The sequence below is a fragment of the Mya arenaria genome, chromosome 13 (assembly GCF_026914265.1).
Source record: "Mya arenaria isolate MELC-2E11 chromosome 13, ASM2691426v1".
NCBI lineage: Eukaryota > Metazoa > Mollusca > Bivalvia > Myida > Myidae > Mya > Mya arenaria.
Genome location: NC_069134.1, coordinates 38325989 through 38340676, shown reverse-complemented (window position 1 = coordinate 38340676; position 14688 = coordinate 38325989). Strand labels below are relative to the sequence as shown.

Sequence of the window (14688 nt, the reverse complement as noted above, 5' to 3'; positions counted from 1 at the left end):
ACGGAGGCTGTGGTGACCAGTCTGGTGTGACCCGGCACACTGGTCACTTGGAAGAACCGTTGACTGTTGTCGGCTGTGGTGACCAGTCTGATGTGACACAACACACTGGTCAATCAGTTGACCCTTTGACCGTTGGAGGCTGTGGTGACCAGTGTGGTGAGACACAGCATACTAGTCACTCAGTTGACCCTTTGTCTGATGGAGGCTGTGTTGACCAGTCTGGTGTGACACAGCACACTGGTCACTTGGAAGAACCTTTGACTGTTGGAGGCTGTGGTGACCTGTGTGGTGTGACACAGCATGCTGGTCACTTGCACGAACCTATCTCTGTCAGAGGTTGTTGTGACCAGACAGGAGAAGAGCAGATAAAACGGTGTCGTAAAAGAATAAGAAGAGAAGAAGGGTGGGTCAGAAATGTAAAAAAAGCCAGAAAGAACTCTGGACAAAGATATGTTACATCATCTGTAAAAAGTAAAAAGAGCAAGAATGCTTAAAGGTGGTTGTGGTCAAAAATGTAAAAAGCAATGCCATTCTAAAACCAGTGGTTACAATCAGAGGGCCACCATTTTTCATGAATTTTGGGGTTCCTCAAGCTATGTCGGGCAAAAAGAATTCATTTGTAATTCAGTTACAGAAACAAAGGTTAAAAGAAGATTAATACGGGATAAAATTCAAAAAGACAGAAAAAATTCAAGGAAGTATTTGTTTACTGTTGATGGTAAAAAGATCGATGTTTGCCAACAGTTTTACATTGATATATCTGTGTCAGCTGTTTCAACAGCCACTCACAGACCTCCACCTTTGGCAAATTTTAGTAGTAATGACAAAAGTGGCAAGGACTCCAACAGGCAAAATAGAATTCCTCAAGTTATCATTAATGATGTCAAGTCACACATAGAGGGTTTTCCAAAAGTTGAGTCCCATTATTGTAGGAAATCTACCTCTAAAGAATACCTAAAACAAGGACTCAATCTGTCTAAAATGTATACTCTTTACACAGAAAAGTGTGAGACTAGAAATGATTGTCCGGTAAAGAAGTCTATGTATAGACACATATTTAAAACGCAATATAATATTGCCTTCAATAAACCACTTAAAGATATGTGTGACTCTTGTTTCCAATACACTAACATGTGCCCAGAGGAGAAAATGAAACTGAAACCTAAATATGACCGCCATATGGAAAACAAAAATCTAGCCAGGGATGCAAAAGAAATTGCAAAGTCAATTGCAGAAAACAAACCCATGTGAAGGTGCAGCCTGTTTTGATTTGCAACAGGTAATGATGCTACCAAAAGCCTGTCAATCAGGGATTTATTTTTCAAGAAAGCTGAATAACCATAACCTATCGATTTACTCCCTGGGCACAGGTCATGCATACTGTTATGTTTGGAATGAAAATATAGGAGGTCGAGGGTCATGTGAGATAGCATCATGCGTATTTTCCTTTCTAAAGACTATGGTATCCGAAAACATCAAGTCTATAACCACATTTTCTGACAATTGTGGTGGACAGAATCGGAATCACTTCTTCTTGACCATGCTCTGGTACAGTGTTAAAGCACTTGGCTTTAGCAAAATATGCCACAAGTACTTGGAGCGTGGTCATACTCAGAATGAAAATGATTCTGTCCATTCCACAATTGAGCGCTCTTGCACACATCCCAGTATATACAACATCTCAGTGGGTAACTTGTATGCGCATGGCACGACGCTCCAACCCATACCATGTCACTGAACTGACTAGTGCGGATTTTATTGATTATAAAGAGCTTAGCACAAAAGTCCGCAACCTTGATACAGACAGCGAAGGTTCAAAAATCAAATGGCTTGAAATAAAAACCATATCCTTTAGTAGTGATTGCCCAGACACTGCAGTCATTCAATATGACTATGATGGCTCCTTGATAAACCTGAATGTTAAACCAGGACTAAGGAATAATGGCAATACTTTGCCAGCTCTCAAACCTCTTTTTAGGCAAGCTGATTTTCCAAAACTGTCAAAACCAAAGTATGATGATCTCATGACACTGTGTGAAAAGAACACCATTCCCCAGGCATATCATTCTTTCTACAAGAGCTTGCCTGTAGCATTATAGGAATGGCATAGCTTTATAAAATGTACATTGACATGTTGAACCTACCATTCAATTGTAAATAAAGATCGAATGATCATTGATCATTAAATATAATTTATTATTTATAATAACATTATTTAAATAGAGGACATATATTTACAGTAACTGTTAATAGCATTAAATATTAAAATGTTTTATATCATTTTTGTATAAATGATAAACATCTCATCAAATTATCAAAATCAGGTTCTACTGAAAAATCTATTGAAACATCATGTTTGAATATTAATAAAAAAAGAATGATGATAATCGAAAAATTTATATTCTGTTGAGTATATGCCATTTGCTACCTATTGTTTGTTCATTAGAGTAACTTATGTTCCTTCATTTTGTTAAAGGGACTAGACACAATATGGTCCAAAATTCGGAAAATTCGGTATTTCCTCAAAGCAAACATAGAATTGTTAAAGCATGCTAGCGGAAGGCCAATAATACATAGTTTTGCATGATTAAATGAAATAACACAACAATCATGTTGCTGTCTCATCTTAGTTTACCGTAGTGCATATTGGTTTCCAAGTTTAAATCATATCTATTTATGAGTATAAGTACAGATAAATATATCCAGGCTGTTTTTAAATTTATGGAATTTACATTTGACAACCCCTGTAAAATTTGAATTGAAAAAAATGTGCAAAAACTGCGAAAGATATATGTATATTACTTTGGCTTTGTAAGGAATGTGATACATAAGTAATTAAGTTTTTTGACAATTTCTTTTTTTCTTGAAAATGATAAATCAGATATCTAGTCTCTTATAAGAAAAGTTCATAATTACTAAAATATCTAGAAGAATCCCTGAAATAAAAAACAGGTTCATTGTCAACTGATACAATTAACCTGTGAATATTTCTCTTAAAGGATCAGTTCTTTCTTATTCTTATTTTTTTTAAATAAAATAGAATCTTCAGGACTTTATTTGGGCTGTTCCTCAGTATTTACATTGTGCACCATGTTAATTAAGTTTGATTGCTGGATATTTGACCTGAAATGTCATTGTAACTGTTTCTGTAGTTGGTATTGCTCCAACTGATTTCAGTATTACTGTTGTTGTTTTTCATGCAGATATAGTATAATGTCCGTTATTATGTTCTTGCACCAAAATATTTAAGTGTGGCATAATCATTAGTGCACTTATAGAGTTATTGCACTAAAATATTTCAGTGTCAAAATCAGATAAGAGCAAAATATTCAAATATTTCCAATATAAAAGAATAATGACACAATTATATATTTCTAAATAATGTATTTCCTTGTTTTGTGCAGAAAAAAAACATTAACAACTGCAATGTTGAAATCTACCTCTAGAAAAAATCAGTTTTAACTCTCTCCTGAATTTTTTTGAAAATGCAGTTATTGAGTTTTTGCACAAAGGTGACGAGCTGTTACCTCTATAAACAACTAAGCGTAAACATAAAAAGGACACTTAGTTACAAGGTAACAATACAAACAAAATATTGCTTTGAAAACAGTAAAAAATGACTTTGTAAAGCATTTCTTCAGACAATTAGATCGGAGTCACTGATGCAAATCGATCTTGTATAACAGCTTACGTTAGCAATATTATACTAGACGAGCCCTCGTGAATTAGTTCAAATCTATACTGTGGACGGAGAAAGCGGTAGCTATATTATCTACCTTCGAAAAGCATAATCAAAACCTATGCATACTTTGACATGCAGGCATACCTTAGTCCAAACATTCTACAGACCACAATGGCATCGGAGGAATTAAATCCATTTCCACACACTGTCCCCCAAGTGTTGTTTACTTTAAGCTCTACCCTTCCATGGTAGGGACCTGGTGCAAGGCGGACATCCTGAATGTCCAACGGATAGCCTAGGTTAAAATGGAATAATAATAATAATAATAATAATATATTTTAGTACATTAAAATGCGTATTAACTCGTTCTTTGAAAAACCTACCAAGACTAAATATTTCCATGTGTTTATTGAATATTGCTCCCCAACGGGAAACAGCAAATGGTTAACACAGGAGATTTTATCTTCGTTTAAAAAAAAACACCATTCAGAATCCATAATTTTCCTTATATTCGTGAAAAACAGTAAACTGTGGATGAATTTCTTGTTTCGTATTATTTCACTTATTATTCCTTTTTAAACTCTTAGTGATTTTTTTTAAGTTGTACTTAATTTCATTTATTTTACTACATTTCCTGGAAAATGTTACGTTTGCGTTATCCCCCCGAATAATGCCAACTCTCGACTGCCTGCAATCAAAACTCGTTGCGCTAACATACCCGTGAACAATCACTGCCACGATTTAACTCGGCAGAACACCAGTGCCACGCTAAATAACGACTGTGCCAAGAAAAACGAGGCTAGTGTCAACGAACTGATTGGCAGTCATGTGACGTCTATGTTAACAAACATAGTATTTCAAAAAGACCTAGATCACTATCGATTCGGCTGTTAGACTTAGGAAATTCAAAAAATGAAATTTCATCTGCAACCTTAACGAAGTAGCAAAGACTGTCTCCAACCTTCAGCATGGCATTATAGTAACTTCCTTTAGATGTTAAGCAATGAAAAGAATGACTCGATAGTGAAAGTTTTTCATGTGGAACGTATTTATAATCAAGGTTTTCTTAGTAATACTTGTACAAAACATACAAATATGTAGCAGAAATATTAAACGTATGCACCTTTACAATAAGCAATAAAAATGTATCGTGTAATTCGCGTCATCGCATATTTTTATCAATCTAAAATTGAGATAGATTTCATAGATTGTAACTTGTAAGAAATATGCGCAGTTTTTGACCAAACATAATTAAATATATTACTAATGCGAATTTGTAATAATTACTAAAAGGTTAGGCGATGGACATGACCAATATGCAATTAATTTACTATACACCAGCAGTTTTCTGTGCCAGTGAACTTGTAGTCTTTTGGATGCGTTGTCACAAACTGCAATCACGGATAATCGCAGAGAAAATACAAATAAACTTGACCATTAAGGCAATTCCAGGCATGTGCCGGGACATATCAGTAAAACAATTGACTGTATATTTAACTTCATTAAAGGATTGATCGCACTTTTGTTTGTGTGTGTCCATGCTGTATGACCGATTGGGGACATGCTTGCAATTTTACCATGAAACGCGTCAGCATTTGCATGCGTTTTTCTGCGTTTATATAAAATGAACAAATGTAAAACATGCGATTAATGGTATTTACATGTAAATTTATTATTCATTATGATTAAAACTTAGTAAAATCTACTGATGTTTGGTAAGACTATCGAAAAGAACGTGTTTATACAAGCATAACAGGTACTTGAAACGTTATATATCATTAGTTAGGTGTCGTCTTGCTTACTCATTAATATATATATGCGTATATATAGTACGTATGCACTGTGTTGTATGTGGAGTTTGGGCTGTTCTTCCATGTGTCTTGTTTTTGTTTTTGTGTTCTATGCCTTTGGCGTTTACCCAGTGCCATTAAACCGAGTTTATGTTTAAACTTTTTGCTACTGAGCTAGTTTCTGTAGTTTTTCACATAAGGTTTGCTAATCGAATAAATACAATTGAAATAAACAATGCCGTCATAATCCCTTAAGGGATCAACAATATGCACGTCAAGTTATCCCATAAACAATACTTAATAAGAATATAAATGTAATATTAGTATATAATACCAGTTGCGATGCATGTGGCGTTTCCACTCCATCCGCCATCCATGCAATACAGTGTAATAGTCGGAGGGTCATATCCTTTGTCACATGTCACCGTCAAAGTTTTATTATGGTAACTGGATATCTTTCCGTGAACCACCTTTGCCACTCCACACTCTGAACGTTTGAATTAATTGATAAGAATAGTTAAATCATGATTACAAACAAAAACAATGCCAAACATATATCTTCAACTCAAAGTCCACTAAATCTTCTTTTTTTACAATTTTTACATATTATAAGAATACATCGACGTTAAACTGTCATAAATACCGGAGCAAATGAGTGACAAAATTTCCCCCTCTGTACAATACCCTCGGCTCGGCGATCTGTGTTTGCACTGGGCGAGGTTGGTATAGTGTGAGTAACACCAAAAGTAATCAACTAAAATCGGCGCTGTCCCTGGATCGTACCAAGATGTTAAAAAGTGTGTGTACCTGAAACGATCAATCATAATATATTGATATGGAAACTGGATGATTGATTGAGGGATTGATTAACTTGTTTTGATTGAGAAATTAAAAATAGACATATTTAACACATTATATTGAACACTGGTAATGTAACGTCAAAAAAAGCAAGGCATTTGTGCATTCAAGGAAATTTGTGCGTTACTTCATGTTCAGCATCTTGCATAAAAGCGTTGTTGTATATGTATTAATGTTGTTAGGGCACACAGTTCCCCAGGTATTGTTGGTCTTTAGTTCCACACGACCGGCGTCGCTGTCGTTTCCAACCAGACGAATGTCCGTGAAATTTAGTGGAGCAACTGCAATATTATGTGTAATATGTAAGGCAGGGTAGTATATTTTTGATAAAAACATAAACTAACATAAAACTATAACCGCCAGTTTTTAGTAATCTATCATTGAATAACACAGACTAGTCTCTTATACATAGTGTAAGATTAAATAAAGGTCCTGAAGATACTCACTATTACACCGTATGACCCTATATAAATGACAATTTCTGATTGGTCAAGAGCGCTCACATTATTCACGCCAACCGATTAATACACAAGAAAAGACGAACTCGAAAAAGAAATTGGCATCTAAAGAATAGTGAACGTTATGAGGCGTATACGGCCTTTTCTTGTTGAAAAACTATATATTTGCAATAAACATGTGTACAAATCGAATGATAGATCAGGAAGGATATTGAGGCAAAACTTATGTCCCTATTAAATTTTGCGTTCTGACTTCATGTTCATCTTTGTTCATTGCATCCCGAATTCGTTATTCGAGCAACTGTATTGCTAGCTTAATGAACAATCCTTCTTAGTTAGTCCAAAGCGACATTCAATGTTTGCATAAACATAAATGTTCATGCGTATGTCAGTCAATTATAAATTTACTTATTAATCTCGGATACAATCGCGTTCAAATATTAATAATCTATCGTTTTACTCAAGCTAGCTTTGTAGCATACTTCCTTGCTCGCTGTCTTAACTAGCTTTGTTTTTTCAATACTCAACAGAAATGACAAAAAGTTAGCAAGCATCAGGACAAATACAACAAAGCCTGATATAGAAAGCATAATGCAATACGTAGTATATATTTTTACATGTTCCTTTTGTGTTTAATGATGGCTAAAATGAAAGACTGGAGGTATTAATTGATTAAACATGGCCAAGGATTCATACAGATTATGGAAATAACTGTTAGGGTACACGGCTGTTTTCTTACGCTGTCTAAGGTGTGAGGCTATTTCGATAAAATACTTAAAACGTTGCCAGTACAGTTCCAATACCACCATGTACATGCATCATAAAAAATTACTGAATCTAGCCTCATATTAAGTCAATCAAATGGAGTGCCGGTAGGTGAAGACTAGAAATAGACAACATTACAGTAAATATGACCTGTCTGACATGAAATCAGGACCATTTTGAATATTGAAAAAGTCAGTGCATTTTGTCAAGCCTCAATGTCCCAAATGTATGTGCTGGATTATACCAATCCTGAATTAAGCTCGGTTTTTGCCTTTGCTCTACTCTGACGAGGTTATTGTTATCAATTGTAAAGCCCTGTGTTGGGTCGGGTAACGGCCTGAGATAACGTCAGCCAATGAAGGTGATGTCTGTTTTGAAGTCGTTTAATCTACTGGTAGACACTCATAGAATCACAACTGTCAACGTCCTTGATGTCCGTTCTAGCCGTGTGGTCGCCTGGGCTCACCCCAATCCAAGCCTGTTATGGCAATTTTGAAGTTCCGATCTCAGCTTGGTTGCCGTCTGGGCTCACAAACGTGTGACTGCCTGGGCTCACACCAGTCAAGGCCTGTGATGGTCATTCTGAAGTTCCTATCTCAGCTTGGTTGCCGCCTGGGCTCACAAACGGATGACTGCCTGGGCTCATCCCAGTCAAGGCCTGTGATGGTTCTTTTGAAGTTCCTATCTCAGCTTGGTTGCCACCTGGGCTCACAAACGTGTGACCGCCTGTGCTCATCCCAGTCAAGGCCTGTAATTGCCATTCTGAAGTTCCGAACTTGGGCTCACAAACGTGTGATCGCCTGGGCCCATCCCAGTCCAGGTCTGTTATGGCCATTCTGAAGTTCCGATCTCAGCTTGGTTGCCGCCTGGGCTCACAAACGTGTGATCGCCTAGGCTCATCCCAGTCCAGGCCTGTGATGGCCATTCTTAAGTTCCGAACTCAGCTTGGTTGCCGCCTGGGCTCCCAACCGTTTGATCGCCTGGGCTCATCCCAGTCCAGGCCTGTGATGGTTCTTCTGAAGTTCCGATCTCAGCTTGGTTGCCGCCTGGGCTCACAAACGGATGACCGCCTGGGCTCATCCCAGTAGAGGCCTGTGATGGTTCTTCTGAAGTTCCGATCTCAGCTTCGTTGTCGCCTGGGCTCACAAACGGGTGACCGCATTGGCTCACCTTGTCTGTTCTTAAATGCCTGGGATTACCTCTGTGAAGGTCAATTTGATTTGTTCTTAAGCCTTATATAGCAGGGACAATAATATACACCAATGTCAATGCCCTTGAAGTATGTCATGAAATAAGTCGGATGACGTTGCCGGTGCATCATTATGAAAGTTCTTGCTAGAACTCTTCTGTGCAGACCCGAGTCTACCAGCTACTTTGCTATGAAATCCTGGAAAGGGTTAAAAAGTAGTATTATATTTGGGCGGAAGTACTTTGTATTTCTTTAATAGCCATATGCATCAATCACGTAACCCTTTCCAAATGAGAGGGGAAAATGTGCTTTTAAACCGTGTTTTACCAGCATTAAACACACGACTATATGCACAGGGTTAAAGTAAGGCTTTAAGGTTATCGAGCAGAATTTCCTAGATTAAAAGCCTAATTTTGATGAAATAAAAACAACGTTTAACACACTTAATGTAGAAAAGGCGTTTGATGTCCAAAGGGAAATACCATATAAACCACAATTTGCTCACTTAAGTGTGTAAAAAATAGGTTTTACAAGAAAATGCATTTTTACCAAAACTAATCTTTTATAAGTAGCTTTTACAATTTAATTAATCATTCTTACAGAGGTATTGTATTTTTTGTTCGCCAAAAGTGTTTAGGCCAAAATAAACCATTAATTTCTTAAATGAATGTGTTTTAAACCCCTATTTCACACGCATGCTGTTACAATGGGTTTGTTAGCTTTAAGTAAGCCTGAAAACATAAAACATATAGAGGATATTTGTTTATTTCAGTGTAAGATCGTATTCTATTTCACGAGTGTCATAGAAAAAAAATATTTTAATCAAATGTAGTTTTTTTATGATCACCAGTGAAATAAAAAAGATCTTAAACTGAAATAAACAAATTTTCTGTTTCTTTTATGCTTATTTTCGGAGTTTTATTTGTTGTTTTTTATTTATTTCTGAAATACCCCCTTTTTTAAAAAGGGTGGGCTTTACGCCGCTACCCGTGGGGCACCCCTCATGCATAATTATAGCTGTCAGCTTGTCTGCTTTCGGTTTGCTGAGAAATAGTTCTCTGCTATTCATTCATTTAGCTTAATATTCGCTCGTTTTTTTATTGCAAAGCTTTATGAACAGTAAACAATGAAGTATTATTAGTGCACATATTTTCCAAAAAAATAATGAAAACACTTTTTAATTTAAGATGGACATGAATAAATGACCAAATTACTACGCCGCTATTTAAAGAATGAAAATTTGGAAGGTCAAATGTGTTAGCAATACAAATGTGGATACTCATTGGATTTTAACCATTCTTCTTAGTTTAAGCCTCCATGTACGCGTGTTTTTATAGTAAGTTAATATTCAGTCATCTTACCATCAGAGACCAGTCTGTTTCGCATTAAAATGTTTGTTTTCCAGATAGAGTAAATGCCACGCTAGTTTGTTGACACATTTTGGGTTGTGGGTGGGGTAATAAATACCGGATCTTTCTGTAAATTGTTGTGTAAACTCTCCAGGAAGCTCATTTTACGTACTACAACGGCAAACAGTTAAAAATACGTTTGAACGATGATATAAAATTTTATTTATGTTCGAACAGTTGTTTTTGTCTGAAATTTGTTTGGTATCAAAGCAAATGTTCGAACATTCAGCTTCAAAGATCAGTAAAATGTTTGATAAACGGAATAACCGGTAATAAACGGTAAGTTGATTTCCAATTATATATCTATTTAAATTTATAAAACATTTCTTTATTTATTTTTTTAACATTTTTTGACATAATTTACTGAAGTCCAGGGTTCTGTTTTGATCAAGGCAAATACATGTAACAACAAAGGAATTTAAAAATAGTTCTGAAAGTTGATATTTTCACTCCTTATTTGGCAGTGAAAATATCAAATTGATATTTTCACTGTTGTTATTTCACTGTTAAAAACCCCATATTTCATCGTTAAGCATAAAAGAAATTGTTTTACTTCCCGCTTTTACACACAAAATAGTAATTTTGATTGTGAGCTTTCCAATACAAAAGAACAGAGCTTCCCTGTTTTCTTCAGTTGACCAAGGGCATACTTTTACACAAGATTAGACAAAAGAGTAATGAAAATTTATCGAGCGTATTATGAGAAACAGTCAAACGAGTGGTTTGAACACCTTAATAAGGGCTAGACCTTTTCTTTAAAACATCCAAGCTGACAATATAGACACGATCATGATCGACATTACCTATGTTCTAAAAAGTAAATCTTTGATATATGATGAGTAAAATAAAATATAAAATATAAAAATGATTAAAGAGAAAATCATACAAATTATTTCACAAAATCAACTATGTTTCTATTTAATAATAAACTTTTTTTCTTCAAAAAACCACGTTGATTGTTTTAATGATAATTGCAGTAAAAATATTAAAAACATTGTTTTTCGCTTTAATGAACAGAACATTAAATTTCTATTTGTTACATTTCAAAAGCATAACTAAAAAGAAATAAAATTAATGTAATAAATAAAACTAGCACTAAAAATTATTCACATAATTGTAACAATTTAAATGAAGCAAGCCACTTATCAAAATTCCTCATTTGAAATAATGACACAACACTGTTTAAAATACAAGGGAATATATATAAAATTTGTTCTAAAACTTCAAAAAAAATATTAACTTACTTACAGCAAAACAGAGACGTAGATTGGTAAAATATATAGAAAATTAACTTTAAATATATAAAGAAAACAGTATTAATGGCTACCTGTTTTCACACGCCATTATATTGTATGATGAAGATAAATACTAAGGTTTGGTATTATATTGAAGAGAACAAAACGACCTTGTGACATTTTATCATTTTTTTTAAATATTACATTGCCGTAAGAACATCAACATACACACATACATACATATAGCATAATACATACATTCGTTTCAACATGCGATCATGGAAAAAGGAGTTCAGCAACTTTTATGACAGAACAGATCTTCATTCAAAAAACATTCACAGTTTTTTCATGGAAAATGAATATGTGTTTATAATATCGATCAATAATGTCATATGGCTTTGTGGTGAATGCAGCTTTTCAGAAATATATTTGCAATACTGTAACCAGGAAATGAATTCAATCAATAATTCTGTATTACTTTCTTTAATATCTTTCTTCATTGCAAATATATCACCAAGAAACCTCGAGACATTGGTGATTTGGTAATCTTGAGTATTTTGGCATAAATTATATTCATATTGTCGGCAGACCTTTGCAAAAAATGCAAATCTTTATTTCCCCAAAAATGATTACAAAGATTGTTGATTCTACTTCAAAATGTTTGTTTCTCAAAAATAAATAAAAAATAGAAACTTTTGAAACATTTTAATTTTTGGCCTTCACGCACTTTTTTGCATTGTAGAAGGCCATGTTTTAATAAATGAAAAGCAAATAATTAATTTGTATTTGACAGTGACTTAATCATGTGTTTAGTAGTAAATAGAACACCAAAATAATACAGGGTAACGATGCATCAAACACTTGTGAGTCGAATACCTTCAAAAATATAAGGAACACAAAAAAAACTAAAATAATATGTTAATTTGTATTTATTATATTGATAACAATTTTTCGACCCGGTACCCAACCTATGCAGCAATACCATCTGATGTTTAGGGGTTTATGTCAGCCTCGTAACCTGCTGCTTATTGGAGTGAAAAGGTTTTCATTCTTAATGTATTCTGAAAGATGGCCCCATCTTTGTGCCTGACCACTTATAATCAGAGACGGCATTACATCTTTAAACATGACAAACGAGAAAAAAAACTTCCCATATTGTACTTGTTTTTTCTATCTCGAGGTTTTTTTGCCACGTGACTTGTATATACATGTACCCACGGGTAACTGACGAACCGGTACCCGGGTACGAAATTTCTACCAATCCATGCCATAGACCAATAACCTTGCTCTACTGACCAAACTTCAAGTTACTAGTAAGACCGACAGGCATTGAACCATTAGCCCACAGACTACATTTCAGACTGATATTCACCCATTTACAGGTAAACAAAATGTCGATAATTTCATTTGTTCCAGCACAATTTTCCGAAAGTCCGCTATCTGGTGTCAAAAGCAAAGCTGTTGTAAGTGCTGCATCGTGGCATGTAACGAAGTGTTTGCTTAATTGTCCTGTTTGGAACTGTTAATTGAATAAACCTATATAACGCGAATTTAAGTACACAAGTGTGGCCTTAAATTTTAAAAATAAACTGAATTGAATATAGCATCAAACACCATGGTCAATATAAATTTCTCTATTAGCTCAAATAAGAATGCAATAAAGCAAGATGTACAAGTCTGAATGCAATATGAACAAGTCAGAAAGCAAATAGAAATATGTCCTTAGCATTATTTAATAACTGTCGTATGACGTCATTGTGAGTTGAAGGTATTTATTATTATCTGACATGTGATTGTAAGGCTGAGTGCATGCAAGGGTTGCGAAGATACTTGTACGGTGACTTAAGAACGAAATAGTTCAATTGTATTAGAAGTTATGTCACGAAACTTGTCTGCGCTCTACGTCTTAACATTAAGCAGGAAAACTGCAATATCATATAGTTTTAAGATGTAAGACAAAATTGTATATTAAAGACAAATATTACTACAGTCAGTTTGAATTCATATATTCCATTACACCTACTGAAAAACTTATTCACAAAACAGGTTCTTAAAAACTTTCAACTTTTCTGCATTTAATCATTTGCTTGTATTACATAAATCTATTTTTGTCTGTTAAAGTGAGTACATGTGCATTTATCTACTAAACCCCAAAAATGTACAGATGTATTTATGTGAAAAAACTACAGAAACAAGCTCAGAAGCCAAAAGTTTAAACATATTACCGAACTCCGTCTCTGTTTTTGAAATTATAACAACATTAAATGTAAGTGCGGGGGACTATTAACAGCTTCCACACGGCACTCACAAAACTACTGTAAATATCAAGAATCTATAGTGGTTCGATGAATAACAAGACCGATCGAATCACAGCATGATTCCAATTGTTTATGTTCAAATAAGAGAAATAATCGATTTAATCGATTGTCTTCCCAAAAGGAAGTTTTGTAACTTGATATCCGGAGAACGTTGATGACGTTCACCTGAAAGGTTAGTCTTGATAAGAGGGATAAGACATAAAGTTCTCCACGTTACATCGTATAGGGGAGAACCTTTGTCTCAACGTGGCCAATTCAAAACTGGTTTGGGCAGTTTTTGTCAGGTGATAGTAATAATTGAAAGGCGGGAAAGGGTGTTTGCGTGTCATTTCTACGGAGACATTCGTCTTGGGAACATCAAGTTCTGTTGTCTACAGTCTATTTTTTGGTCATGGAGCTTCAACCAAACGTGGATCTTTTGATAGAGCAGAAAATGCAGGCTCACAAGGAGGAACTTTTGTCAGTCATAAGAAAATTGATAAAGCTTAGTACAAAAAGTAATACAGAAGACTTATCAAAAATTTCTAATTCGATTGTGTCGGACACCTAATAATTTAAGAGAAAATCTAATAAAGAGCAATATAAAGTTAACAAAAAGGTTATGTTGAAACAAGAAGAAGCAAACAGGGTTGAGAGTCTGCATGAGTCTAAAGCCATGATAAAACAAGGTAAATTATTGTTCACATTGATAAAACCCTCCTGTCAATGTAATATCGAGTTTATGTATATCGATTTGCGAGAGTATTGACCATTGAACGATTAATGTGTATAGTTTACACGGATTTATAATGTAGAGTGCGAGGATTTTGGTAAGTGCATATTTTATTAATATAAACGTCAATAACACATGAGAAATAGGACATATGTTAATAGAAAAAAATGGAATTCTTTTTTATTATAATAGAAAATGCTAAACTTGGTTGTTTTTGCAGCTGTCGAAATAATGGAACACAGGCAAAAACTGGTTTGTCTTGCTGTCGCCAG

The 14688-nt window shown here is 34.7% G+C and overlaps 1 protein-coding gene across 2 annotated transcripts in view; it reads right to left on the bottom strand.

The window, feature by feature from the left end:
• LOC128214704 (uncharacterized) overlaps positions 1 to 14688 on the bottom strand; it is a 77379-nt gene that overhangs the window by 43023 nt on the left and 19668 nt on the right. For both annotated transcript variants that reach the window (XM_052921325.1, XM_052921326.1), the window contains exons 7-10: positions 6458 to 6611; positions 6116 to 6279; positions 5807 to 5959; positions 3827 to 3977 (exon numbers count right to left, since the gene is read on the bottom strand). In XM_052921325.1, coding sequence (XP_052777285.1) covers positions 3827 to 3977; positions 5807 to 5959; positions 6116 to 6279; positions 6458 to 6611 — 622 coding nt within the window. The remainder of the gene's footprint in view (positions 1 to 3826; positions 3978 to 5806; positions 5960 to 6115; positions 6280 to 6457; positions 6612 to 14688) is intronic.